This window comes from Eleginops maclovinus, chromosome 5, assembly GCF_036324505.1.
Source record: "Eleginops maclovinus isolate JMC-PN-2008 ecotype Puerto Natales chromosome 5, JC_Emac_rtc_rv5, whole genome shotgun sequence".
Lineage (NCBI taxonomy): Eukaryota > Metazoa > Chordata > Actinopteri > Perciformes > Eleginopidae > Eleginops > Eleginops maclovinus.
Genome location: NC_086353.1, coordinates 12,239,344 through 12,265,246, shown reverse-complemented (window position 1 = coordinate 12,265,246; position 25,903 = coordinate 12,239,344). Strand labels below are relative to the sequence as shown.

Here is a 25,903-nt window from a genome sequence, read left to right as displayed (position 1 = left end):
TGTGTGTGTGTGTGTGTGTGTGTGTGTGTGTGTGTGTGTGTGTGTGTGTGTGTGTGTGTGTGTGTGTGTGTGTGTGTGTGTGTGTGTGCGTGTGTGTGTGTGTGTGTGGTACACAGCCATGCCAATATACAGATAATACATTTTTGTTTTTTTGATTAAACATTGAAAAAAGGTTCAGATTGTTGCTTTCAGATAAATAAATCATAAATAATAGCAAACAGTCCTGCATTTTCTATTGATTTTACATCTAGTTTATAACCTGAATCTGTTATTCTCCCTAATATGTTTTGGAGGGTGGAAGCAGCAGAGGTTGAGTTATCCTGCACCAAAGACATTGAATCCCACCTCTCTCTTAACGGAACAAACGGCATTGTTTAGTTTGACCCTCTATGTCCTTTTAATGCTCATGTATTATAAACTCCACGACAAGATGTATCAGCACTGTAAAAAGAGTTTGAAGATTCATTTAAAACGTTGACATTCAGCTTCTTCTTTTTTTTTTTGCAAGTTCATTAATTCAGTTCAAACCAGGAATTTCTGCCTAGTTTTAAATAAATATTATAACTATTATTTGTATAAATATGACTAAATAAGTACATTCCAGTGGTGACTGCATGAGATTGTTTCCCACTTTTTTTGCACCAACGTGAACTATGAAGCAGTGAATAATAAAGATTAAAAGAAAGTCTCACAGATACTATTTGCACAATGGATTTGAAATGTGTCCTCACAGCATCTATTGCATTTGGAGCTCACAGATCTCTTCCATTAAAACCAAAGACGACGAGAATGTTGCTACGCTGACATGCAGACAGATGAGCATGTCAGAAGCATGAGAGGGAATATTTTGGAGGGCACTACTCCTGCTGGCCCAGCCCAGGCAAGAAAAAGCAAGCAGTCTTTTATTGTATAGACTCGAAAAGAAATAATTAGACACACAGACATCAAAGAGATGCAATTTGGGTCTCATAACCTATAGTTTTGAAATAAATATTACACTATTACTATTATTTGTATGAATATGACTAAATAAGTATATCCCCGTGGTGACTGCATGAGATTGTTTCCCACTTCTTTTTAATCAAACAATTATAATAACGTGCGTTGTATACCAAAGTCAAAATGATTTCATTTCCCAACACAAAGGGGGCGCAATACATTTAAACGGACAGGTTATATTTATGTATTTTACATGTAGATTTATTTTAAAGTTTACTGAAAATAAAATTACTAATTTTATCCAGTTTATAGCTTTTAGACCTGGGCCCTGTTGCTGTGCGTGCTTGTTTACTGAGACTTCTTTAATGATAGTTTGCACCTGTGCTTTTCCCGTGATGATGTGTTCAAATGTCTGCATAAAAAACCTCTCACTCAGACACGTGTCCTCTACTCTGTCTCACTTCACTCGCACATTAAAAGGTGAGGTCGTAGAGTGACAGAGACCCAGTCAGATTTGTTTGCTCCTCTACAAGTGGTACGATGTTATTAAAATCATACACATGTAAACTCCTAAATACCAGCTACTCCCACACAGAGTTAGACAGCAGGAAGCACGTACACGCAGCCACCCGAGCACACACACACAATCTCTGTCCTGCAACTGTAGGTACTTTGTAAATAAGGCTTTTTTGAGTTGAACAAATCCAGGTGTTTTACTTTAGATAGCCTATTTTGCCTTTCAACACTAGCGACATGTGCAGATAAAATACCAGTGACACACAGAAACACACTCTGCAACAGTCGATAACAAACTGACGGAACATAAAGGATTGTCTTTACATACTTTTATATATAAATATAAAGAAAAGAAATATATGAAAATCACGTTTTTTGATGGTTGAGGAGGATGACTGCTCTGCCGCCAGTGTTGCACTGTATTCTGTGACCCCCTGTGATTCGCCTTCAGGTAACCTTAAGGTAGAGCATCTTGCATGCAGAAGATCAGCGACCTATTTAGTTGATATTTGCTGAATTATTGTTATTTCTGCTGTGTTGTTTTTTACCTTTAGCTTCCATAGCTTCCCTTAGCTGCTGCAAAGCGCTGCAATGAGACCGAACACCGTGACTAAATATGAGATGTAACAGCGTTTCAGCAAATTATATCTGTGATTCACTAATGCTGATGATAGGAAGAATGTGAACAAAGCTATTAAACCTCATCCCTTTTAATAATCAGTGTCATAGATATTTTTTTTAAAAAGCTCCTCTATTCAAATAATAACTAAAGGCTCACATGATAATTCAACAAAATGTGAAACCGCCCTTATTTAATCAGTAAACAACACAGTGATGACGTCTATGTTGCTCCAAGTTTAAACAAATTCAATTTTTGTTTTTTAACATCCAATTCTTTCCAATCAGTTTGTCTGATTGAAAGTAATTACTGTTACTGTTAAATGACTGATGTCAATTAAAATAATAATTTCCTGGAGATGTTTACGACGCTTTGTATGTTATTGTAAAGTTTCTGCTTCCATATTTAATGTTGTTTATCATTTCAGAAGGTTTAAAATTAAAATATCTTACACTTGCTGAACACAGGAGCCAGGGCGATAGCGGCATCATGAATTACATTTATATAACCACATAACAAAAAATCTATACTCCCCCCCCCATTTTTTTCTTCTGTACAGCCCCACTTGACTATGATGTAAACACCAGTTTAAAACAAAGTTCTCTCTGCATTAATAAGGACCCCATGTAAGAAATAATGACAGTCTTTTTTGGGTTATGAGCACTTGTGTGAATGAAGGACTGATGCTCTCCTGCAGTGCTTTACTATGTGGCTGATCCACAGGTGTGTTTTACACAGCGGCTCTATTTTAGCCTCTAACCGTGTCAAAACGCATGTTTGCCCTTTCTCCTCCCTCAGCCTCTCCCTCCCTCTTGCGTCTCTCCTCCCTGTATCCCTACAACCTGCCTTTTCAATTCTGCTTCCCTCTCTAACAAGCACACAGGGTGAGAGTGCAGGCTGGAGTCAAGCGCAGCGTGGAATGAGAGACATGCGGTTCAAAACCTTTTCATGACGCGCTTTTCTTTGGCACGTCTCAACTCCGTTTCCTCTTCTGTGTCTATTCACCCCCCGCTCCACTTCCCCTGAAGCGTTGCTCTCATTTGCCCTCTTTCATACATTCATCAGCACCGGGGGAACGAGGGTGATTTTCCTCCACATTTTCATTTGTGCACTCATCCCAACAACTCCATCTCTTCTGTCTCTCTCTCTTTCTGTTTGCACTTTTTCTATACCCTCTTTTCCTGAAACGCTTTATCTCTATATGCATGTATCCCTCTCTCTCCCCTTTATCACGCGTGCTGTTAAATCAGATAGGCTGGATAAGTGAGGCAGCATGGTAACACAGATACCAGCAGCATCAGAGAGAGCTACAATCAATCACTTCTCCCCTTTCCTTTCATCAGCTATCTCTCTGCCTCTCTGTAGCCCTCTCTTTCTTCCTTCAATCTTCCCGCTCTTCTCTTCTCAGCATCCTCTTCGTCATCATTATCTCTTGAATGTCATTCAACATTTCCTTCCTAGTTCAATAGGTTGCTTTTGATTAAAAACCCAGACCCATCTTGCTATAAAAAAAAGCCCTCCCTCCTCATATGATTTTTCTTGGAGAGCACAGATGCCAAACCGTCCTCCCTCTATTTCCTCCATTTGTGGCGCACACGTCTCCTTCGGCAGCTCGAGACTTTTTGACTGACAGCAGCTGGCCTGTCAAAGTCGGGGAAGTCAGGGAAGGAGAGGAGGAAGCGGATAGTGAAAGAGAGAGACACAGAGGAGGGAGGAGTACGGGATCCAGAAAGACATTTCTAATTCAAAGAGACATGCAGTGTTTCCGTGGCAACTCGGTTCCCATGGAAACGGTCTTGCTAAAGATGCCATTAGTGTGAAAAAATACCTACTTACACTCTGCTGCACTGTATGCACACAAACATAGGAGCATATCTGTTCTTAAGCATCAAGACTACGCTCCAGTTACTGATACGAGAGAGGAGACGCACACACTCACACTCCTGCACAGAGTTTTAATCCGCTAACACACCTGAGGTCAATTATAATGGTTCAATTACAGGCCACTAATGTTAGCAGCTCAATTATAGGTTTGCCCCCTTTGGGAATAAGAAATGACAAATTGTCTCGCTAATATTATTAACTGTACTCGGAGCTTTAGTGCTGAGTTTTGTTTTGACTTCACTCAAATTCAAATTACATCCTTCAGATGAGGCCGCAGGGGCCAAATTCTCCATATATTGTCTTATTGACCATGACAGTCTGCAGGCTGGGAACACCCACTCATCTTCACACACACATATTTATATATATGTACTATATATAACCAACAGAAGCTAACCCGGACTGACAGACACACACTGTATATTAAGCCTTGCTGGCTGTATGTGCTGGGGCAGGGGGGGGTCTATGAATATAATGGACTGCATGTGGGAGTGATGTGTGGTTGTCCCTCCACCGTCTCAGCTGTTTTGTGGTATATGGCTGATGATTCAACATAATGAAGTCTCGTCAGAGCAACAGAGACAGATCTATGTCACTGCTTCTTCAGAACAAAACATCCCTCAATGTCCGTCACACCCTCTCCTTAGGCACACTAACACACCATGTAGGTATGCAACTAACACATATGTTCTTTAATATATTCATCTGCTGGTTGTTTACCTGATTAAATATTAAATGATTGTCTATAAAATGACAGAAAACAGTTTCTTATAATTAAAGTAGTTGGCAGGAATTCTGCTGCATTGGTATGGCATTAACTCACTTTATTTTGGTTTTCCATTTGCAAAAGTTGTGAATAGTGTTGGTTTACTTGTTCTAGGTTCAAAGAGAAATGTGAGCTAATAGTTAAAAGGTGGGAGTTAAACACTGCATGCCACTGACTGATCAGAGATAATTGTCACTATTGCAACACGGGACGAAACCACCAACAAAAGTGACTGCGTATTTTTTATTGACTTGGCCCACAGTTCTAAATTTGGCAGTCTGAAGATGTCATGGCAGTTTCACACAGCATTGTTATTTGAATAAGCAAAAGGGTTCTCTCTGCAGTGGAAAAAGAAAAAGAGAAAAGGACCAGGTAACAAAAGTGAGATGACTTGAGTCAAAAAACGCTGAGAAAAATTAGTCATCATGTTTAGCAGCCCAAGAAGAAAATACTGTATGTCAATATATTACCTGTGGCGCTGTGACATTAAAAAACAACACATGTCGCCATGGTAGTGGTCATTTTCTGTTGCTATGTTACCTTGAGGTAGCTGGCTAACTATGTGGGAAAATGACAACACCTTAAACAAAATAATAAAGCTTGGTAGATCTTTATTCAACTCAGGGAGCAATCTGTTAACGAGCACAGCAGCAGACCCGAGTCCCTGAGCAGGCTGCTGACGTAGGGTGTGATTCAGAGGGTTTGGAACAAGGGTGCTAAATTGTATGCTGATCTAATTGGTGGTTGAGTAACGTCGGTGGCGTTTGTTTGGGTTTAATGAAAAAGATGCATTAGATTTTCTTTGTATATGTGGCTGCTGACTCTCCAGGGACAGGAACATGTGACTGACTTAAGGTCTTTTTTAATGCAGAAATACTCGGCTTCCGATTCTGCTGAAGGAAATAAATCTGATACTTTTCATTGAAATTTCTTATTTGCATGAGAAAAATCTTCTGTATCGTGGACAACACATTTTTGTTTGTAATCTCACTCGTATGTGTATCAACAACTTTATGAGCCAATTGCTTTTAAATATGCCAACCATTTGCAAAGAACCACTTTATATGTTGTATTGCTGAATGTACAGGAGGTCCAGGTATGCAGAGCCACAGTCAACTCTGAGTTGAAGAGTGCAAGCAGAGAAAACAATGAATGAATCACCTGATTTATAACAGCTAACTAATTTCCAGGTATTGTGTCCACTCAGCCATCACTGGAGGTTGAATCACATTATTCCTCGTTTGCATTTTCCCTCTGCATGACATGAATGCAAAAAAAAGCGTCAAATTACTTTTCATTTTTTTCTTCACTCATACACAAGCTGTAGCTTTGAAGGGTGAGAATGTAAGCTTTGAGCCGGTGCTTGCCAGAGAGCGTTGGCTTACTTTGATCCAGAACAGAAGAGGAGGAAAAATAAAAAGGGAAAGAGAAGGAGATTAGAGAGAAAAGCCGAGAGAGAAAGATGTGGCATGGAGATAGAGAAGACAGAGCGGGAGAGACAGTGAGGAATCCACAGAAACAGTAAGAAAATAAGCAGAAGACAGCTCAAAAAGACTATACAGGCAGCCCGTATACCATACTGTCAAGCTGAACATTTTCAGTCAGGCACTCCCCACCAGTGTGTGTTGAATAAACAGGACTGTGTGTGATAACACTCTGCAGGGGCTAACAGCTGCAGTGTCACATCATCTCTTAGCTTCGCCTGGGTGTAATCAGCCTCGGCCAGTGCACAAGCTAACCTTCACAACTACAGCTCTCTCCAATGTGATGCGTGATAAGATATCCATTAAGACTAAAATCTAACACCAGCTTTCCTCTTCATCAGGTCCAAACAGGCTCTCCGCACAGTGTGTTTGCATACCTCTGCAGTAGCTGACACTAACTGAATTCCAGGCTTTCTGTGCACAATTCAAATCCCTTGTACTAAATATAGACAGTAGCCGCGGGGGTTGAGAACCACTGATATTTAGTACACACGAGGTATGATACGGCCGAGTCATTTTATAACTCCATCATTGTCATTGTTTAGCTGTTTCAGCGACAGTTTGGAGGGTCAGTTTTCTGCAGCGTGACAGCTTGAAGGCTCCTGTGCAACAACTGTGTCCGGCGTGTGTTGGAGGTTACCCCAAACCACAGTATGTTCTCCACCTGAGAGGAATTAGGCAAAGTGAAGTGTACATCGTGGTGGACGGATGCTAGGTGGAAACTCGAAAGGAGTATTGAGAATCAGGCCGAGGCTTATTAGAGAAGAGACTGAGTGAACCGGTGCCGGTGAAGGTGCCACTCATTGGGTGTCACTTGCAGTGGAGATAAAGACCACTGAGCAGGACGTGTCAGTCCCAGAGACTCACCAGCTGTCACCAACAGATATTAGTTTTCGCTCTTCATCGCTTACACTCATCATACATTATATACAGCCATTGTTTCCATCAACTACACTGACAAAGATACATTCAAGTTGTCTGTTATTATTTGGTGGTATCTCTATTGGTATTTTTTGTGAGGTAGTGCCAGCCCGACATTAATGCAAGGGTTTGATTATAAGACGAAGAAGCACGTACCAAAGACTGAAGGTGTAATAGATTACAATTCTGTTTTAATAGCATACATAACATTTTGATTTGCCACTTATTCCTTCTGTGGCATTTTACGGAGCTGGACTTATGAGCCAGGTTAACATATTGTTGTATATAAAAGTAATTAAAGTACATTAGTGCCACATAAGTGACATAAAAACAGTGTTACCGTTGCATAGTTTGTTTACCAGAGGGAACAAAACTAAACGTACAAAAGTTTTGTTTGAATATCAAAGTCCAATTTTTGTTCAAGCACATTTAGGGGACCATCATCAAAAATGTTTGAGAATGAAATGTACACTGTTGCCCATATAGTTGGAATAAAATATGTTTTACCTCTTCTCATGAAATGAATGTAACAATGTGATTTATTGTTGATAGAGTTTACATCTTCTCAAAACTTTATTGTTCAATCTCTTCCAAAACTTTCACAGTGAAAATTAAATAGGAATACAAAGAGTAATTTATCTGAAAACGAATGATTCCAACTTTATGGGCAACAGTGTATTAATGTAAATAAAGACAATGGTCTAACGTATCAACTCCCAATAGTCGGTATAGAAAACACATAATAACAGGTGGATATAAATACTTATGTCCATGGACACATTATGGAGGATTGTGTTGCTGCATGATAGGAACTTTATTTCTGCACGGTAATGTGTCTTCCTCCATCGCTCCCCTTCTCTCTTCTCTTATCTCAGTCACAACATACAGTGGGGCAAAAAAGTATTTAGTCAGCGACCAATTGTGCAAGTTCTCCCATTTAAAAAGATGAGAGAGGCCTGTAATTTTCATCATAGGTACACTTCAACTATGAGAGACAGAATGAGAAAAAAAAATCCAGGAAATCACATTGTAGGATTTTTAAAGAATTAATTGGTAAATTCCTCTGTAAAATAAGTATTTGGTCACCTACAAACAAGCAAGATTTCTGGCTCTCACAGACCTGTTACTTCTTCTTTAAGAGGCTCCTCTGTCCTCCACGCGTTACCTGTATTAATGGCACCTTTTTGAACTCGTTATCAGTATAAAAGACACCTGTCCACAACCTCAAACAGTCATACTCCAAACTCCACTATGGCCAAGACCAAAGAGCTGTCAAAGGAGACCAGAGACAAAATGTAGGACCTGCACCAGGCTGGGAAAACTGAATCTTGCAATAGGTAAGTCAGCTTGGTGTGAGAAGAAATCAACTGTGGGAGCAATTATTAGAAAAGGGAAGACATACAAGACCACTGCTAATCTCCCTCCATCTGGGGCTCCACGCAAGATCTCACCCCGTGGGGTCAAAATGATCACAAGAACGGGGAGGCAAAAATCCCAGAACCACACGGGGGGGACCTAGTGAATGACCTGCAGAGAGCTGGACCAAAGTAACAGAGGCTACCATCAGTAACACACTACGCCGCCAGGGACTTAAATCCTGCAGTTCCAGACATGTCCCCCTGCTTAAGCCAGTACATGTCCAGGCCCGTCTGAAGTTTGCTAGGAGGGCAATTTGATGATCCAGAAGAGGATCTGGAGAATGTCATATGGTCAGATGAAACCAAAATAGAACTTTTTTGTAAAAACTCAAGTCGTCGTGTTTGGAGGAGAAAGAATGCAGAGTTGCAATCCAAAGAACACCATGCCTACTGTGAAGCATGGGGATGGAAACATCATGCTTTGGGGCTGTTTTCTCTGCAAAGGGACCAGGACGACTGATCCGTGTAAAGGAAAGAATGAATGGGGGCCATGTAACGTGAGATTTTGAGTGAAAACCTCCTTCCATCACAAGCACTGAGAAGATAAGCCGTGGCTGGGTCTTTCACATGACCATGATCCCAAACACACCCGCCAGGGCAACGAAGGAGTGCTTCGAAGAAGCATTTCAAGGTCCTGGAGTGGCCTAGCCAGTCTCCAGACTCAACCCCATAGAAAATCTTTGGAGGGAGTTGAAAGTCCGTGTTGCCCAGCGACAGCCCCAAAACATCACTGCTTTAGAGGAGATCTGCATGGAGGAATGGGCCAAAATACCAGCAGTCAGTGTGTGAAAACCTTGTGATGACTTACAGAAAACGTTTGACCTCTGTCATTGCCAACAAAGGGTATATAATAAAGTATTGAGATGAACTTTTGTTATTAGACCAAATACTTATTTTCCACAATCATTTGAAAATAAATTCTTTATAAATCCTACAACGTGATTTTCTGGAGGCTCGGTGATGAATGTAAATGACTGCCCCTCCCCAGCACGATGCAATTAGAACAAACTCAACCTTTCTGCCTGTTTGGGATTAAATACCTACAAGTCAGCCGGCTCTGTCTGTGTTTAAGAGCCCTGCCTCAGCCTGATGCAAAACCATGAAAACCACCACATTATGGGACAATTTTTTTTCTGCACCGGCTCTTATCTTTGTATCTTTTATCTCTCGCTGACTGTTTTTTCCTCTCCGTATTCCCTAAACATGAGAAAAAAACACTACATGATGAAGCTCAAATCATGAGCAATGGCGCCAGAGTTCCTTCACAGATATACAGCTTAAGAAATACAAAAATGTAACACAGAAAGGAGTTGGCTTCAAGTTTGAACCCCTTATGATGGTGAACATGGTCATCTTAACTGAGAGCAACAGCACTGCCTTAAGGATGGGGCTTTGGGAGGTGTGCTAAATTAAATCTGCAGTAACAATGTACTATTAAGAGAGAAAGCAGAAAGTTAGCATGTAGCATGTCTTAGCTATCACCTTTAGTATTCTTGGTAATACAACATTATATACAGACTTTCTTTATAGTACAGCAGCTTTAATATTGAGCACCAAAAATCATGCTCTATGATATGATAACTCAGACATCTGTCAGCATTTATATGGCCAATCCCTCTGGCAAACACTTGATGTTCTGATTTGAAACCAACACAGACAGCTGCTGTGATTGGCACATAAACAGGACACAACGATCCATCACTCAATCTGATCAATGCTTGTTCTTTAAAGATCAGTTGAAATTTGTCAGTATTCATTTAAAATAAATCCTTCAAACTATAACCAACTAAATATGTCGTTTTTGATCGCTTTGCTGAAACAAAACATTTGATTGTTTTCTCATCTGACGTCCCCATTTGCATCATTTGTATGTCCCATGTAAAATAAATTACAATGGTTTCAACATTTTCTGATATGGTACCACTATAAAAGCACCCATTATCAATATTTTACATTGACAATTTGTCAGATGACAAAACAAGATGATGAAAAATGACCAATAGATTTACATTTATCACAAGGCCAAACACAACTCCAAATTAATGCTAATTGGAGTGAGCAAATCCAAGTAATGCAATGTGTGGACCAAAAACCAAATAATGCAGGGGAGGTTTGGTTACGTCACACAACTGATTGCAAATACTACTTGGTTGAGGTTAGGGAGTATTCATGGTAATGGTTCAAAGAAATCAATGCTTTCAAGGCCTAAGTCAAGGCCTAAGTAAGTGCTTTGAAGAACTTACCATCCTTTGTCATTTTTTTGTTGTCACACTTCATCCATTTTTCCCTTTGATAGACAAGAGGGTCAATCCACCTTTACACTTGAAGTTCGATTTGTGAGGGAAAGGTTGAATGAGGCCTTTCAACATTCACTTAAAACGTTTGTTTTTCTTGTGAGGACAATTCCAGCGATGTCTAAATTGAATTTGTCTAAAACACATCCTCACCACTCCTGTTGAGGAATCTGAAAGTAGCTCTGCCAGTAAGTGTCTCAAAAGTTTAATCTCATTTCATTTGAATAATATGCCGTCCTTTACCTTACATAATAAGATTAGCTGGGTAATTAGGGCCCATATGCTGCAATGTTAAAAGGCCAGATAGTTACTGCCGGCAGGGAGAAGGCAAGCGAGGCTCCCAGAGCCTTCTGACAACCTGTTGTAACCAAGTGCAATGCAGAAGTCTCCTGTGATCTCCAAAATTACTCATCCTGACCACGCACAGCGGCTGATAAAACGATCTCATTATCTGGAGAGAAAGACGAGGCAGAGAAGGAGAAAGCAGAGATGAAAAGGACGAGGGGAGAATTTGCTGCTCAAATCAAGGGCACAATTAAAATTTAGAAAGTTATCAGGAAAAATTGGAGAGTCGAACAAAACTAACTGTGAGAGTATGGACTGATTTCATGGGACAGCGAGGTCGGGACCACATTCATAAACAGTTTAGGATGCTGTGTCCCAAACAATGTGAGGAGCGAGAAGAGAAGTAAGGGACTCGAGGTGGGAGAAGGATGAAGACAAGGGGGTGATGTGGACCTGTGTGTGTGTGTGTGTGTGTGTGTGTGTGTGTGTGTGTGTGTGTGTGTGTGTGTGTGTGTGTGTGTGTGTGTGTGTGTGTGTGTGTGTGTGTGTGTGTGTGTGTGTGTGTGTGTGTGTGTCTACTAACATGAAACATTTAGCTCCACCAGCTGGTGACTTAAAGCTGCTGAACATCGCTCTCTGACGTTGCTGCTGCATACATACAAGATAGAAAGACGTTAACAGGTCATAGCGAACAAATATTAAAGTTCACCTCTTGTTTTGCTCGATTGTTTTACTGAGAGTCACGGTGAGTCAAATCTAATATTGTTAATTAAGTCATATCTGGGCTCTGGTTCAATATGAAATGCCTAAACACATATTGTTGGGTGGTTTTAGTTACTGCAGTTACTGTAAGGATGGCAGTCTCTTAAGGTCAATGCTGAAATATCTCAGCAGCTATTAGTTGCCATGAAATTGTGATCAAACATTCATGTTACCCAGAGGAAAAGGCCTGCTGACGCTGGTGATGGCCTAATCTCTTTGAACAGATATCTGCATATGAGTCTGACGTCAGTGGAAAAAGATATTGGTATGTTTGGTCGTTTTTCCGGTTTCTGTTTGTAGTCTGAGTAGTATCATCCATCACATTTGCTCGCTTTGGTTGCTTGCAGGTAAAAAGTGATGGAACGCAATGGCTGTAATGCAATCTCAAAACTCATCGGCTATTATGTGATGAGCATAATTAAATGACTAAACAAATCCCAATAAGAATACTCCAGAGATTGTTACAGCTACCGTTCACTGACAGAGTGGTTCAAAGTATTGTCGTTTCATGACCTCACAGATTTGCTGTGTTGCGGCCCCAACCCTCTGGAACGCTCTTCCTTCTGAGATCCACAATGCTGACTCACTGCACATTTTCAAGTCCCCATTAAAAACTCACCTGTTCACCATGGCCTTTGACCCCTAACCCATCACAGTCCCCATGCTTCCACTCCTACTGCTATTTTTTTACTTTAGTATTTGCCCTACATGGTTTGTTTGTTTTTGTCTGTCCTTACCACAAGTAATGCGGGTCCCTTGAAAAGCACTATATAAATTAAATGTATTATTATTATTATTATAGATTATTTTGCGCTCTTTTGATTTTAGCTCTGATAGACTGAAGGTTGAGTTTTCATACGGTATTTGAATCTAGTTGACGAAGACCACTGCAATGACACAAGATTTTCTCCCTCTGTTCCATCTGTTGGACTCCTAAAGGATTCACATATAGCAAAGCCGGGAAAATGGAAACATTAATCACATTCAGACTGCCATTGCACCTCGAAAAAGATAGAGTAGGTGAGAGAGAGAGTGTTTTAAGCTCTAATAGGGTGGGTTTAGTATAAGAGGGAGAAGAAGAGCAATCATTACTGCAGCTTGTCTGTTGTTTTAGTCCCCTGAAATTATGTCGTCTAATTCACAATTCAAACCAACAAAAGTATTCCTAACATGTCAAACAAATATCGAAACAAGCTTGTCATAAATGAAATCTGATAACAACTGCTGTGTTGTTTGGATGGGGAAGGACCACCAGCTCAAACTGACAGCTGGTTGAGACTCTTCTTTGCTCTTGTACACAAGCTATATTGCTGCTGTTCAAGTGTATCAGCGTCAGCTGTGGAAGATACATCTGACATATGGAGCAGCTTTGTTGCAATGACTATGCACAAATGGAGCAGACTCTCCTGTCAATGTCGCTTCCGAGAGTGATCAAAGAGATCTCCTGTGCTAATCGTCTCCTCACTTTCCAAACATATCCTTGAAAAATAGAAATCCTTCCTAAACAGGACTTAGAAATCCGAGATGACATAATACTAAAGAACAATATCATTTAATAACTGCATTGATGCTCAACATGTGCAAATGTTGTTGTAGTTTGTTCCTTAACTCTTGTCTTTTGGGATTGGTTGTAATTGCTGAAGGGGGCATTGAGAGGCAGTCCATTATCCCTTCATGTACAACCGGCAATCATAATGGGTTACATGGTGCATGCAGATTGAAAGGAAGGGGATTCATAAAACCGCAAATTAGAAATGAGAACAATAGGATGAGAAAATGGAGTGCACCCTTGGCTCAAACAATCATCTCTGCTGCGACAGATTAGCATAGACCTACGTTTCCCTGTACAGCTACCAGCGTGCCTCGCTAATGTCAAAAAATATTTAAGGAAAGTAGCAAAAACTCAAATATTTGCCTGCCACTGCTATGTGTGTCTTAAAATCACACCCCACAAACATCAAATTATGCCTATCAAAAGAGAGAGAGGGTGTATAATTGTAGTGATCAATCAAGGGGTGGAGACTCAGTTTTTCAGTGACATATGTCTGAATATAAAAAGACAACAGCAGTTTGGGCTTTTTATACACATCCTTTTGCCTTTCTTTGCATCGCAGAAATACCATCTCCAGAGAGCCCCAGCACAGCGGCCAATTCATCCACAAGTTTTACTACCAAACACAAGGCAGACCGTTTTTCCCCCCAAATAGAGATGTATATAAAACAAGCAAGAACTTTAAGCCCCCGCTGCATGGTCTAAAAGACTTGTAGGCAGTGTTGAAAGGAGCGACAAAAGCCTGGGGGGAGAGAAATCGACTGCGAGCCGGAGCCGGAGACCGGACCGTTTGTCAGGAATGGTTTCAGGATGCTGTGCGCTTCTAGGTAGTTTGTTGCAGTGAAAACAACAACTTTAATCTCTCAAAAACAGGCTAAGAGGCTATTATCATTGAACAGCAGCATGCACTACATGTCCACACACGTGCACACACACTCATGAGCACAAAAGCATGTACACACAGCTTAAGTCAGAACAATAGATTCAGGAAGACCTCATTAGTCTCCAGAGCTGGGAGTGAGTGTGGGCCGGGGCCAACTTCGTCGTCCTATTATACGGATACCAACACATGGCACGGAGTGAATTAGAGGCTAAACAGAAGCATACAGATTGTTTGGTGCATAATGGGCCTACCTGCATCTGTCACTGATTCATTATAATGGGGAACTGAAAAGGAAAATAAAGCCAGGAGTGCTGCAATGTATCGAACGGGTTTATACCGTCCCACTATCTGCACTGAGTGTGTTGAATAATGTTGTCTAAAGTGTGTTCAACGGTGAGCTTAATGGAAAGCTCAGTGACAAGAAGTGAAGAGAGCCAGAAGCGCGCCCTACATAGAAAGGACTTCAGGGAGATTTTCGGAGCACATTATATTAGACATAGTTGTGGACTGATAAGAATCGAACATGGCAACAGACAGGGAATTGAGTTATTGATGCTGGAAAATCACTAACCAGCTCTTTTGCAGACGTACACACAGCATGTTCACACAACTGCCATGGCTCTGTTCCACCTCATCCACACAGCTCTCCATCTGTCTGTCACTCATTTAAATGCTCTTAATCTCCCTTATTTCTAGGGTTGTGCAGATTTATATTTGAAGCTTTGATAGAGGTTAACAAATGAGCAATTAAATGCCTGTCTTGATATTGTATGATATAGTTACCCAAACAAAAGGTCAGAATTAATAGACATGCAAAACAAAAAGCTGTGCAGCATTTCAATGATACAAATTTGAACATTATGAACGAAGCGCTTCAAACTATTCAATACAGCCCTAATTACGTTCTTTGTGCCAATACAACACTATGTTTGTGCCCACCGAGACAGCTGTGAAGACATAAAACCAGCAGAAAAAGACCCAATCAAAGCACTACTTTAAAGAAATAAATATATTATAACAGTTAAACTCTGAATTTCACAGAGCAAAAGATGAAGTTTTCAAGGATATATTTAATAACATACAGTAAAAGACAAAAATAATTAAGAGCAAATGTTGTTATCTAAAAGAGCTTGAAGTTCTGGGAAGTTTTTTAAGTGACAAACAATTGAACAACTTTCAAAGTTCTTGCAGCTCAACTAAATAATACAATTCAACGGTTTCAGTCCTAGTTTTGTTTTTATTTATTTGTCTTGGATAGGGTTAAACAGATGGAGGATTCTGTTATGTTTTGATGTTTTACTTGGTTTGTATGACTCAAAAGCTATAAATAAAACATAAAGAATTACTCCGTCAGCACCGTGAAATCTACTTAACCTCTCCTGCCTTCCCTCTCAGCTTCGCCACCGTATTTCTTATCTCCATCCCCTGTGTTTCCACCTCTGTTTTTATGCTTTAATCTACTCATTATCTATTCACCCCCCCCCCCCCCGTGACTGAGTGTTAAACCCTGTAGAACTGCTTTTGTCCAACTCAGAGATCATCATCATTTCTTTTTCTCTCTCCCGTCTCAAATTGCTTCTTCTTCTAAAATATATAAGCAAGTGGTTGCCATGCCAACTGTGTCCACTGCATTCAACACTGTGTTCTGTATGTGTGTGTGTGTGTGTGTGTGTGTGTGTGTGTGTGTGTGTGTGTGTGTGTGTGTGTGTGTGTGTGTGTGTGTGTGTGTGTTGGACTAAAATAAAAAAGGTTTTAAATGTTTACATTTGGCATCAAGGACCTTTTTTTGCATTGAGCATTAAAAACATCAACATTTCCCACAGTTTCTCGAGCAAACTGTGAAGTTATCACCATAGTGGGATTTCCCAGGTGTCATCGAATGCTGTCTAACGCAGGAAACTCCTGCCCCCACACGCACACGCACACACACACACACACACACACACACACACACACCTGATCTCGTATGTGCTGTATGTGCATGTCTGCTCCCCTCTTGAACCCACTTTCCTTCATGTCAATCTCAGTTTGTGCCCTCTGTCTCTGTCAACTCTAAAATGTGGTAATTATATGTTGAGCAAAAATCTTCTTCCTCCTTTACACCCACACAAGTTGTGTTATTTCAAAACCCTCTCACCCCCACCCTCTCTCTCTCACTGTTACTTATTTATTCTCTTGTTCTCTCCTTCTTGACAGTATCATCCCTCCATTGTTCTTTTACAGTCGTCTCCACCATCACGTTCACAACTGTGGTTTCATGTGCAACTGCTTTTTATAGAAGAGAAGAAGAAAGGGCTTTCTTCTGTGTCCTTTACACGCAGTCTTGCTGTGGGAACATTAAAGCAATTCTCCTTTGTTTGATTATTTCTTTATTCAAGTTAAGGGATACCTTGATTCAAATGTATCTGTGAAGCAACAATAAGAGCCACATGTCAAGATAATATAAATACTACACTTACTTTTATTCTACTACTACCATTTTACCATAGTTGTGTACTACTTTGATTTTATTTCATGTGTTTGTCTTCTATTTGATTGGTTATCCTACATGTGTTTTATTTGCCTTTAATCTGCACTTTCCCTTTGTTTTTGTAAAATGTCTCTGATGTGTAAAAGACTTCTGAATGTGATCCTGACTCTGTTTCAAGTCAGGTTTAATATTATCCACCATAATGGTTGCAATTAATCAAACTTAACCCCCTTTTTTTCTAATTAGGGCATTCAGTGAGGTGATATTGTCATTGGTAAATGTGTTTGTACGTGACATCTCATTACACACAAATAATGTGAACGCTTTGACTAGTCATTTCCAGCAATCAGTGTGTCTAGTTATCATGCAGATTTATGCAAGAAGGTTTCCCAAAATTGTAATCACAACAGGTTCTCTGCAGGAGGAAACTGTGCAATAATGAAGTTTCTACCGAGCATTGCCTTCATACAATAATCAAATAACGTCTCATGACAACACACAGCCTAACATGTGTAACACGTGTTTTACAGATGCAAGCAGGTCTCAATTATTCAAAGAAAGGAGTCTGAACCTTACGAAAGGTCATTCACAATTTTCTTTTCAGAAGTCAGTAGTCTTGATAGATAGATAGATAGATAGATAGATAGATAGATAGATAGATAGATAGATAGATAGATAGATAGATAGATAGATAGATAGATAGATAGATAGATAGATAGATAGATAGATAGATAGATAGATAGATAGATAGATAGATAGATAGATAGATAGATAGATAGATAGATAGATAGACACTTTATTGATCCTGAGGGAAATTCAAGGTCTCCAGTAGCTTATAGACAGCACACACAACATACACATACAACATAAAAAAGGATGATGTAAAAATTGTAAGATGCTCAAGGACAATGTGTGCCATGGTGAAGTACACCATGTAATAACTTTTCAATAAATTCCCAGTTAATTCAAACTTTCATTAAAATGAAAAACAAGCAGTGAAACGTACCAACACGAGCACACATTATGGACTTTGCTTCTTCTTGTACAGCATTTAATCCATTTGTGAAAAAAACAACACACTTTTCCTTGATTTGCTGTAATTTAACTTAAATGTTATTTTTCATTTGAATCGTGAGATTAGATAGTTGTAGTTCGTTAATGCGTTTCCACTGTTAAATATCTCAGTTTGACTCTTCACCAGTCTCTATCGTCTAACTAATGTTTGACAAAAAATCTTTAGTCAAGATGTGCTTTTTAAAAATAAAGATGAACTACTCTTTTCAAGTGTTCAGCCACATGAAGGTTAAACAAATCCCATAGTGAAAGCTCTGGATAAAGCTCAAAGATTGATGAGATAATAATAAGATTTAAATCAGCAATAGTACTTCAAAAAGTAAAGAAAGAACTTTCAAGCTTAAATACCTTGGACCAACTGGACCTATGTCAATCGAACAAACTAAATGCTTTGAAAATGAAACGTACAATATGTTTCCAAAGACATAACTCATACCAACTGTAGAGCATATCTATTCGATGTCCCATTTTCAACAAGACGGCCAACCTCAGCGTCATATGGATTCTGTCATTCTTCTGTGAGGGACTTAAACATATCTAAGCCTATTAACACAACATTATTTACGATTCAAAGCTATTGTTCTATTTCTGGATGATAGATTCTCCTCGTGCGGCCCGGTTTGTGCCAAATCTCTTGCATCCCGAGCGCACAGAGATGCTTTTTGACTTGTTATGTACCCTTTTGTTTCCCGCTGCGACACGTTCCAGAGTTAAGTCGGCTCGCTGTCAGGAGGTTCGATATGACGTCAGGCCCGCAGATTAATTAACAGCAAATCAATCAGCAGAGAGTCTGGGTTAGAATGACAAGCAGCACTGAGTGGTGGGAGGCTGATGAATCTTGAAAAAGTGAGAGAGAAAGTTTTCCTTTTTTCTCTATTAATCGGCCTATTAACTTTAATGAACCAAAGAAATATCCTTAATACGAGTGTTAACTTGACTTTTATGAATGAGTCCCCCATAAATAAACTTCTAAAAATAAAGATCAGCGTGATCAAATATTAGGTCAAATATAACATTTCACAAAAACAGATTAGTGTTTTCTTGTGTTCCTACCTTGGCAGCCATGACCATGGAGGAGCCTCCCCGGATGCCCAGGATGGGGATGTGTGTCTGGGCAGAGATGAAGTCGAGGATCTGGGCGATGGCCTCCTGGTCCGTGTCGTCCCCGAACACCACGCCTTGCAGAGAATTCCTCGTCATTTGTGCGCAGATCCGATTGATGATGCTCTTAGGGTCCGTTTCGTTCATGGTGACCAACTCCACTTTGGGAGGGTAAGGGATGTGCAGGAAGTCCTCTTTTTCAAGCCCCGCCCCCAGAGTTACTTCACTAGAGTTGCCCACCAGGATGACCGCTATGCTGAGAGAGTTGATCAGTTTGGGGTTGATGGGGGGGAGAGCCGGTACCGCTGGAGAGTATTGAGGCGGGATGATTACACCCCTCTGGTTGCCGCCTCCCCTCTGGCCGCCTTGTCCCCCTTGGGCACCTCCAGGCCCCGAACCTGGACCTCCACCTCTGCGGGACTCGCAGACGGGCAGGAGGAGAACGGAGAAGAGGAGCAGAGAGAAGGACCAGGAGAGGAAGGGCAGGGTCAGCCGAAGCTGGGGATAAGGATGATGAGAGCACTGGCCTTGGGGAGGAGGAGGAGGGGTGGAGGAAGTGGGGGAGACAAAGTGCTTGTCCTGAAGACGGGAGGGAGAAGGGTGGAGGCTGACAAGCATTGTGAAGGAGTGTAAATGCCGTCCCTGGAAGGAGAGAGGGGGAAGGAGACAGAAGGGTGATGTTTAGTGTTTGTTTTGTAACACCTTGCACAACAGGCTTTGGCAATACTATGTTTTTGATAAAGTCAAGCCATTAAAGCTCCTTTGAATTTGATTGATAAGTAAAAGCATCTAAACCAGAGGTGTCCAAACTAAGGCCCTGGGGCCTAATGCGGTTCGCAGCCCACTTTTAATTGGCCCTCAGCAAAAGTATAATGGAATATGGCCCACAACTGAAACTTGTGCTTCTCTTGTATTTTACTTCTTAAATATGTAAAATATATATATAACACAGTAGTATTCATGGGTTAATGAGCCCAATTGTCAAACAAGTCAGTCAATTAATGTTTTCAAACTAATCATAGTTGATCAAATAAGCCCTATAACTTATTTACATAACAAGCGTTAACTAGACCCTTCATATTTCCCCTCATTATAAGCAATGTGAGGCTTCTGTTGTAAGAAATGAGCTGCTAGCTAAATAAAGTAAGCCCTATGGGGAGCTGTGATGTTCTTAAAGCATATTCAAAAACAGTTTACCTTCATTTGATTTGATTTTGCTAACTTATAGCTTAACTTATTAGGCCATACACCTCACCTCTGAGGGGCCCAGCCCTTCGTATGTCTTTCTGTATGTGGCCCTCAGTGGAAAAAGTTTGTAAACCCCAGTCTAAACTGACTTTAAGGGACCTGACCATATAGGATCCTGATAAAACACAGGATGTTTAATGACTTGAAAAAGCTGTCTCAATCGCTGCCCAGGTAAAGAATTGGAAAAGTAGAGCATGATATAAAAAATCCCGTACACTCATGGAGGATGCAGATGTTACTTTATAACCATACAGCAAGTCATCAACTTCCTCTAACATGTGGAAAACTCCATCACAACAAAAATAAATGGAGCATACCACTCTGTTTCTGCCTCTGTATTCACTTCAGACCAGTGTTTTCTTATTTCTTATTATTAATTTAGGTGCATAAATGACACAGTTTGTATTTTTATACATTTTAATTAAATGTATATTTGAGTGTTGTATGTCTTTTTAAAAATAGACCTTGAGTCGCTTCTTTTTGTATTTCGCTGCTGCAACGCAAACATTTCCCAGTTTGGGATAAATAAAGTACTTCTGATTCTGATTCTTCAATAAAGCTGATTGATTGATTGAATTACTTTCTCTGCACCACTCAAGAAACTTGTTTTTCAAAATCCCTTTCTAAAGTTTCCCCCGGTGTAAAAACCACCTCATCTGCTCTTTTTATTGGTGTGGAGGCGTTACATCTGGTGGCAGCGTCAGGATAACTTGTCTTCATGGTTAGCCAAACCAAGTAAACCACATCGCAGGGAATCAAACCGCCGCACACTGAGAGAGCATCAAGTGACAACGCCACATCCATTACACTGCGCTGCGACTCGCTTTGAGGTACCCTGTGGCACACATCAAAGACACAGCGCGAATAAGAGTGTGTGTGTGTGTGTGTGTGTGTGTGTGTGTGTGTGTGTGTGTGTGTGTGTGTGTGTGTGTGTGTGTGTGTGTGTGTGTGTGTGTGTGTGTGTGTTTGTGTGTGTGTAGAGAGTCAGGACAACACTGGGTGCATTTTGACAGATTGACAGCCTCACTGCTTCATAGAGTAGCTGCCAGGCTAAGTGACCATTACACACTGAGTCCCTCTCTCACTCCCACTCCCGCTCTTCTTTTTGTCTCTCCCCCTCTACCCTCCCACACTACTTTCATTGCTTTTCCTCGATCTCCCCTCCAAACCTGTTTTGTTTCAGTGGCTCCCACCAACCCTCTGGAGATCCCTTCACTGCACTCTGAAGTCAACAGCATACCTATTATTTACTATTATTGCTATTATTTACTGCTCCTCTATTAGCAGCCGTACAAAGAGCAGTGGAGTACAGAGGAGAAATGCTGGAGGAAAAAAGAAAGAGAGGGGCGGAGGGAAGCATATAAGCAGAGGGAGGTGACAGGCAGGGGAAACAATTAGTCATAGCATGAAGTGAAAATTGTGGTTTCTTACTAAATGTGTGTGTGTGTGTGTGTGTGTGTGTGTGTGTGTGTGTGTGTGTGTGTGTGTGTGTGTGTGTGTGTGTGTGTGTGTGTGTGTGTGTGTGTGTGTGTGTGTGTGTGTGTGTGTGTGTGTGTGTGTGTGTGTTTATCAGCAGGACAAATGAAAGCATATTTTCTGCATAGATAAGAAGACCTGGGATCTTAATAAGTGTATGTTCATGCTCATATTACAAATGAAGCATGGAGGAGTGCTTCCGGAGAGGGATAAATGAAGGCCAGAGTAAAAATCTTTGCTACACCTTTGCTTATCATTTATTTATCAAGCACCCTGTGTGTTGAGCTAAAGCACCGAAAACAACAGTCCTAAGGAAACCCAGCAGAAAGAGGGAAGTGGTGAGGAGAACTGAAACCTTGCAGGAGGTGGAACACAGCGTCAGAAAGCAAGGAGTTATCTGTGAAACCAATATTGAAAAATCAGAAACGGAGGAAACATGATCTCTACATTAAAAAGTGTTTGTCTAAAAGGCCTCATTACCAGAGGTTTGTCAGACCTAATTGCAGGTGCATATGCTAATTGTAAACAAGCTGAATTTTCAATGGAGGCGCTGCAGTGGAGCCAAAAGAGAGAAGGAAGGAGGGAGAGAGAGAGAGAGAGAGAGAGAGAGAGAGAGAGAGAGAGAGAGAGAGAGAGAGAGACAGAGAGAGAGAAAGAGAGAGAAGGAGGAGGAGGAAACGAGTGGGAGGAAGGCATCAGAGAGAAGAGAAGAGGAGAGAGAAGAGTGGGGCGAGGGAGAGAATAAATAGAGACATACACAAAAGAGATGGAGGTGGAGGAAGGAACAGCAATGAGAAACCCAAAGGAGCAGGGCAACACAGCTGAAGAAAAAAAGATGAAAAGAGGACATGATTAGCACAAGATGATAAAAGAAGAGCCAATGGTGGGGAGGAGGTTAAAGAAATCTAAATGGGAAGCAAGGAAAAAGGAAATGATCTCAATCCACAGTGTGTTGAGGTAAAGAATAAAAGGAATGCTGCTAAAAGGCTGCTGAATCCACTGAGGAGATACATTGGAGGGAAACTGTGAGAGCAAAAATCTTTAAAAATAATGCAAGAAGTGTGACAGTGAACGGGGGAGCAGCGAGAGCCGTTCAGATATGTGTTTCTGTATCGGCAGTGCTCGTTTCCATAGTAACAATTCAAATATGCCTCCACATAACACCCTGATGGACAGGAAGATACACACAACTCGCACTAATTCACGCAGTACACTTCATACAGTGCGTGCCCTCTCCAAATAAAACACAATTTACTTTTATCTGCTCGAGCACATATTGTTGCGCTGACTCTCACTGACGAAAATAAAAATGCACGTTACATTAAATAAATAACACGGCGCCTTCGCACAAACGCGCGCACACGCACACGCACGTACACACATAAGTTAATGCGCTCCTGCAGATAGAGGTGATCCACTGCGTCAGCTTTTAGTATACCTCACATTACAAATGAATCTCCAAAAGAGCTACAGGCAGATAAACAGAAATAACACGATGCAGGGAGCATGCAGCTGAGCGGGAGCGGGCTATCAGAGCAACATACAACATCTCTCTACCGTCATTAACAGCCCCCCAATTAACAACATTTTAATGGTGGGTGTCAAGAGTGGATCATACTCTCGTGGCTAGGACAAAACGAAACCGTCTAACACAGCGTCAACGAAACAAAGTTGACATGTGAATTTATTTGCTCTTTTGTGCCCGTTACAGCACTCATACAGCAATTACAATAACATATGCAGCGCAGAGAAAACATAGATAAGTGGTGCTGAACGGCTACACAAAACACCCACATGTGTGCATTGTTTGTACCCGGTAATTTCCTGCCGACAGCACTAACCCTCAACCCGCTGCTCCATGTACACACTCAGTGAGTGAGCAAAAGGCTCCGCAGGTCAAGCACTGATCTGAGCCCTCCTCATGCAAACTGCATATGGCCTCTGTTACAACATGAGAAGATGTGTGTGCCCTTAAATGCACACAGACACAGACACACTCACACTCTCACACACACACACTCTCTCACACACTCACACACTCACACACTCTCACACACTCACACACACACACACACACACACACACACACACACACACACACACACACACACACACACACACACACACACACACACACACACACACACACACAGCAGGCTCTGGGTTGTGGACAAATGAAACTCATGTAAGATTCAGGTTTTTATGTTCTGAATCTATTACATTTTTAAAGATCATTTATTTTCTACAAAAGAAATTACACATCCAACACACCGGTGGTGAACCGTCAGGGCCTTCAAGGTATTCAGAGAATACCCTGGAACCCTCAGATAAAAAAATGATACAAATAAAATGTAATACAATTGAAATAAAATGAATAAATGAGTGTTGTTGATCTGTAATATTTCAGTGTTACGTTGACTTGTTTGTCTTTCTCGGTCCATGCACTACACATTTGAGTGGGTTTGTGTTAGAAAAAAAATACAACCAATCAGATATTTGGGTCTCTGGGAAAAATATCCTTCAACCAGGGTATTCTATATCCTTGATAGAATGCCCTGGCCCTTAAGCTGAATTAGAGAGTACGTTTGGATTGAAAATTTGATCAACCAATCATATATTGATTTGTAGCCAATACGCGTATTCTTTCAGATTTACCCACAGTTCCAGGGTATTCTAGAAGACCCGTTTGTGTGTGTCTACAGAAGGTCCAGTTGTGACAGACACGTTCACCACTGCAACACCAATTTGATGTTGTGTCAAGCATTATTGATTTGTTAAAAAGTCAATAAGGCTCGACACAACATAACCAGTGTCATTGTCGCCTATAATGTGTGTTTAGCCTAGCCTAAGCCTACCAATTTATTAAAGCAGCACCTTTTTGGTATGAAGAAATGTTACAATTTGTCTTATCTGCTTGTGTGTGTTTACAGTATTGCAATCAGATGATATAACTTTTACAAATATAAGAACTGGTCTCCGCTTTCATGACACATTTTGCCCCTGAACATTTTGAACAAATCGAGTCAGCTGTTAGCAGCGCGGGGGGGGGTAAGCTTGTAGAATTTAGATTTTGTGCAAAACTTAAATGAATACAGTTCTATGAAAGATAGTTTTTTTACAGAAAGAAAAATTAGATGAACTTAATAACTATATAACAAAGACAGTATTCAAACATTAGGCAAATGGGATTTGTCATTTTGATTTTATATTTTACGTGGTGTTTAATTTGCCATCAAGCTTTTCACTGTGAATTATTGACTTATGTTATTGTGAAATGAAATCCCTAGACTCGAGTAGATCCTAAAATCAGCAGCCCCACGTGGTGAATCGAGAATCAAATTTGAACCGAATCATGACCCCATGAAAAATCGAAAGTTCACACCACAACTGGTTTGAGCCAGATCCTCCCAATAAGACTGATGCATCAGTCATATCACACTTAACATTTACAAAGAGCATTGATCACAGAAGTCTGTCAAATGGCAGAAGCCACCGCTAGAATAACCAAAGCTGCTTGAGACTCTCAGCGGCACGCGCTCACACTCGTGGACTTCCAATCTGCCAATAAAGATTCCCCGTGATCAATCAGGCAGTGAACCGTGTGCCGGGAACGACTTGACCCCCACAGTAATGAAGATGTGTGGAAGTTAACGGTCAGATGTTTAGTTTTTTTATATTGCCTGGGATTACAGACTGTAGGGTTTATACTGCAGAGGCTGGAGGCAGCAGGCAGGAGAGACAGTAATACTGAATCTGCCACGCTATTTAAAACACACGTAGGCCATCATTATCAGGCTCTACTATATCCCTGGAGACTTGATGTGGTGGGCTGCGCTGTATAGCATTTGAGAGGCATTGTGGGTAACATAAACTGACAGGCATATCTATTAAGGAGCCCATTTACACTCAGTAGGTGGTCAGTTACAGGTAAGAGTGCTACTTTTGTCATCTCCACTAAAGCAAACACTACATCAGACATGATTTACAAATAAACACAAATCATACTAAACAGTGTGCTTTAACACATTACGAAAGGCACTTTAATACGACTGAAGCGTCAATATATTGCGCCCAATGTGGTCTGACAACCGTAACAAAGAAAAAATCTTTGAGATTTCAGTGTTTTCACTGCGTTTAAAGGTCTAGATATCCCCTGGAGGGATGCCACAGCAGGAGATGATGTTTGACATTTCTGTTTACTGTTACAACTC

The 25,903-nt window shown here is 40.8% G+C and overlaps 1 protein-coding gene across 1 annotated transcript in view; it reads right to left on the bottom strand.

The window, feature by feature from the left end:
- The window catches only part of grin2bb (glutamate receptor, ionotropic, N-methyl D-aspartate 2B, genome duplicate b), a 96,231-nt gene that overhangs the window by 52,112 nt on the left and 18,216 nt on the right, over positions 1-25,903 (bottom strand). The window contains exon 3 of the mRNA XM_063882790.1: positions 18,921-19,610. Coding sequence (XP_063738860.1) covers positions 18,921-19,610 — 690 coding nt within the window. The remainder of the gene's footprint in view (positions 1-18,920; positions 19,611-25,903) is intronic.